At 40.7% G+C, this 4,669-nt stretch overlaps 1 protein-coding gene across 1 annotated transcript in view; it reads right to left on the reverse strand.

Moving 5' to 3' along the window:
• The window catches only part of TMTC1 (transmembrane O-mannosyltransferase targeting cadherins 1), a 280,165-nt gene that overhangs the window by 8,064 nt on the left and 267,432 nt on the right, over positions 1-4,669 (reverse strand). The window contains exon 15 of the mRNA XM_028491139.1: positions 4,276-4,398. Within this exon, the coding sequence (XP_028346940.1) occupies positions 4,276-4,398 (123 nt within the window). The remainder of the gene's footprint in view (positions 1-4,275; positions 4,399-4,669) is intronic.

The following is a 4,669-nucleotide window of genomic DNA, read 5'->3' on the forward strand; positions in this document are numbered from 1 at the left end:
TAAAAGAGGAAATCGACAGTAACACAATAATAGTGGGGGACTTTAACACCTCACTTACACCAATGGACAGATCATCCAAAATGAAAATAAATAAGGAAACAGAAGCTTTAAATGACACAATAGACCAGATAGATTTAATTGATATTTAGAGGACATTCCATCCCAAAACAGCAGATTACACTTTCTTCTCAAGTGCACATGGAACATTCTCTCAGATAGATCATATCTTGGGTCACAAATCAAGCCTCAGGATATTTAAGAAACTTGAAATCATATCAAGCATCATTTCTGACTACAACGCTATGAGATTAGAAATGAATTACAGGGAGAAACATGTAAAAAACACAAACACATGGAGGCTAAACAATATGCTACTAAATAACCAAGAGATCACTGAAGACCTAAAGTTAGCAGAAGGAAAGAAATCATAAAGATCAGAGCAGAAATTAATGAAATAGAAACAAAGAAAACAATAGCAAAGATCAAAACTAAAAGCTGGTTCTTCAAGGAGATAAACAAAATTGATAAACCATTAGCCAGACTCATCAAGAAAAAGATGGAGAGCACTCAAATCAATAAAATTAGAAATGAAAAAGGAGAAGTTACAAGAGACACAGCATAAATACAAAGCATCCTAAGAGATTGCTACAAGCAACTCTATGCCAATAAAATGGACAATCTGGAAGAAATGGACAAATTCTTAGAAAGGTATAACCTTCCAAGACTGAACCAGGAAGAAACAGAAATATGAACAGCATTTTTAATGTGTTGCTTTATTAATTTTTGAAAGGTAATGGTCCCCCCTCCTCAATTTCACCAACCAAAGAGGACAGTCCACATTCCTCTCCTACTGCCTTCAGTGATACCACATCTGAGATTCAGCCCCAATTTCCTTTCACCTTTTCAGGATTAATTAGAAAAACGTGCCCCCCAGTAGGAAATTAGTATTTGAATTTGTGAGGTTATACAATCATTTTAGAGATTCAAAAAAATAAAATAAAAAAAGAAAGAAAAGAAAAAAAAAGACAAATTGTCAGAGTGGGTCAAAAAAACAAGACGACTATATGTCTACAAGTAATTCACTTTAAGTATAACAACACATATAGAAAAGTAAATGAATGGAGAAAGACATACCAGGCTAACACTAATAATCAAAAGGAAGCTGGAGTGGCTGTATTAATTTCAGAGAGAACAGACTTGAGAGCAAGAAAAGTCATCAGGGAAAAAGAGGGGCATTACATAACAATAAAGGAGTCAATTCTCCAAGACATAATATGTATGCACCTAACAACAGAGCATCAAAATATGTGAGGCAAAAACAGAACTGAAAGGAGAGATAGACAAATCCACTATTACAGGTGGAAACTTCAACACCCCTGTATCAGAAACAGATCCAGCAGGCAGAAAATCAGTAAGGACATAGTTGAACTCAAGAGCACCACCAATCAATTGGATTTAATTGACATCTATAGAGAACTTCATCCAAAAATAGCAGAATAGAGGGGGAGTCAAAACGGTGGAGGAGTAGGAGGATGTGGAGTTCACTTCTCCCCACAAATGCAGCAAGAATACATCTACAGATGGAAGAATTCTCACAGAGCATGTGCTGAACACTAGCAGAGGACCTCGGATACCTAAAAGGACAAGAAAGATCCCTATGTAACCAGGTACAATGAAGGAAAGAAGAAGGGAAAAGGAAGAGGAGAGCAAGCGGGACGGGACCTGCGCCCCTGCGAGGAGAAGCTGAAGGAGAGGTTCCTGCACCGGGAAAGCCCCCTCACTGGTGGGGAGATCAGCTGGGACAGAAGTGGAGCTTCGGAGGCCAGGAAGAGGTGCAGCAATAGGTTTGTGGCAGGAAGGACAGAGTGAGACCTACACAAGCAGTGTATGCCACAGCCCTGTGCATCCCAGCCTGAGACATGTGTCCACCAGTATGCACAAGGACTGGGTGCTGGAACTTGGGTGTTTGGAGAGCAGACCCAGGGAGAGGACTGCTGCCAGCTGTGAGGAGACGGCCTGAGGGGATGAGAGTGAGGAGCCCTGCAACTGGAAATGCTTGTGGAGGAAGCCATGACAGCACCCAAAGCAATCTACAGATTCAATGCAATCCCTATCATATTACCAATGGCATTTTTTTATGGAACTAGACAAAAAAATCTTAAAATTTGTATGGAGACACAAAAGACCCCGAATAGCCAAAGCAGTCTTGAGGGAAAAAAAAAGCTGGAGGAATCAGAGTCTGTAAATGGGACCTAATGAAACTTCAAAGCTTTTGCACAGCAAAGAAACCATAAACAAGATGAAAAGACAAACCCTCAGAACGGGAGAAAATATTTGCAAGCAAATCAACGGACAAAGGATTAATCGCCAACATATATAAACAGCTCATGCAGCTCAATATTACAAAAACAACCCAATCCAAAAATGGGCAGAAGACCTAAATAGACATTTCTCCAAAGAAGACATACAGATGACCAAGAAGCACATGAAAAGCTGCTCTACATCACTAATTATTAGAGAAATGCAAATCAAAACTGCAATGAGGTCTCACATCACACCAGTCAGAATGGCCATCATTAGAAAATCTACAAACAACAAATGCTGGAGAGAATGTGGAGAAAAGGGACCCCTCTTGCACTGTTGGTGGGAATGTAAATTGATACAGCCACTATGGAGAACAGTATGGAGGTTCCTTAAAAAACTAAAAATAGAATTACCATATGATCCAGCAATCCCACTACTGGGCAAATACCCAGAGATAACCATAATTCAAAAAGACGCACCCCAGTGTTCATTACAGCACTATTTACAATAGCCAGGTCATGGAAGCAACCTAAATGCCCACTGACTTTCGAATGGATAAAGAAGATGTGGTACATATATACAATAGAATATTACTCAGCCATAAAAGGGAACGAAATTGGGTCATTTGTTGAGATGTGGATGGATCTAGAGACTGTCATACAGAGTGAAGGAAGGCAGAAAGATAAAAACAAATATGTATTAACGTATATATGTGGAACCTAGAAAAATGGTACAGATGAACCGGTTTGCAGGGTAGAAATTGAGACACAAACGTAGAGAGCAAACGTATGGACATCAAGGGGGGAAAGGGGTTGCATCGGCAGGCGGACTCTCAACCACTGCGCCACCAGGGAAGGCCAAGAAAGTTTTTTTTTAAAATCAACAATAAACTGAATAATGGAAGCGGGAAGAGCAGAAAATAATTTACTGAGCATCTGCTATGCAACAGGCACCAAGATCAAACACTATGTACTTTGAATTAAAGTCAGTGCCAACTGCACACATACCAAAGACTCATACTTGTGTTTAGCTCCTTCAGTGCAAACCAGCTGATGTTTACTAAGAAGCAGTATCTGGAAGGATTTGCCCTACAGTTGGAAAAAGCCTCAAAATGGATATTTGAACGGGATGCCCTCCACCCCAGTAACTCTCTGGACGAAAATACGTGTGATCCATTCACATAGGAACGCCTTCGGAGGTGGCACTCTCACTGGGAGACAGGCAGGCCTGGCTATTTGACACAGCTGCATTTGCACAGCTAGCTCTCTTACCTATATTGTATGATTTATTTGGGGAGGTTTTTTGGAAGGAAGTGGGAGGGGAGGCTGATGCTGATTATGGGAGGGGTTTGCCTTATCCATGTATACACTGATGTGTATAAAACTGATGACTAATAAGAACCTTCTGTATTAAAAAAAAAAGACACTTTCAAATGACTGGTAGAGGTAGTGTTTTAGGAGTTCAGAGGAAACAAGGTCACTGGGAGAAAGGATGGTCTGGAGGGCTTCCTGAAGGAGGACACAGGCCTGTGTCGGTAGATGAGTGGTAATCTGCAGGGGGTTGGGGTGGTGTGGGCACAATGTTATAGAATGTGTGGAACGCCAAAGCTCTTCAGGCACTAGTCCAGCTGAAATAGAGGGTTATTGAAGGCAAACAGAGAGAAAAATAGCGAACGAGGAGAGGAGAGAGAGAGAGGGAAGCTGGTTTCAGGGCAAAACGCAGAATGCTTTAAACATCAGGTTCAAGGTGATAATTCAGAAAATAATGCAGAGGTATTGTGGAACTCCTAATATTCAAAAACCAGAGGCTCAAAATTACAAAAAATTAAACTTATTATGTTAATTAATCAGAAAATTCACTCCACAAAACATGGCAATGATCTTAGTTTTTAATGTATATGCTTCATTAAAGCTTGAGGGAGTATTAATTTTAATCCATGAATTTAATGACAATTTTATTAAGTCTTTATACCTCAAAAGCTTTGTCAAGAAGGTTCTGCTCTCTTAGTTGATTTCCTTTTGTGAAGAAAAGTTCAGATACAACTTTTGGGTCCTTTGGTTTCAGCTTCAGAGCCTTGTCTATAGCATCAAGTGCCTGTACAGTTTAGAAATTAAGACACAATAAATGTAGGTTAGATAAAGAAAAACTAACTTAAACGATAACATCTATACTTTCTTTTTTTTCCTTTTTTTTTTTTGTGGTATGCGGGCCTCTCACTGTTGTGGCCTCTCCCGTTGCGGAGCACAGGCTCCGGACACGCAGGCTCAGCGGCCATGGCTCACGGACCAGCCGCTCCGCGGCATGTGGGATCCTCCCGGACCAGGGCACGAACCTGTGTCCCCTGCATCGGCAGGCGGACTCTCCA

Source organism: Physeter macrocephalus, chromosome 6 (genome assembly GCF_002837175.3).
Source record: "Physeter macrocephalus isolate SW-GA chromosome 6, ASM283717v5, whole genome shotgun sequence".
Classification (NCBI taxonomy): domain Eukaryota; kingdom Metazoa; phylum Chordata; class Mammalia; order Artiodactyla; family Physeteridae; genus Physeter; species Physeter macrocephalus.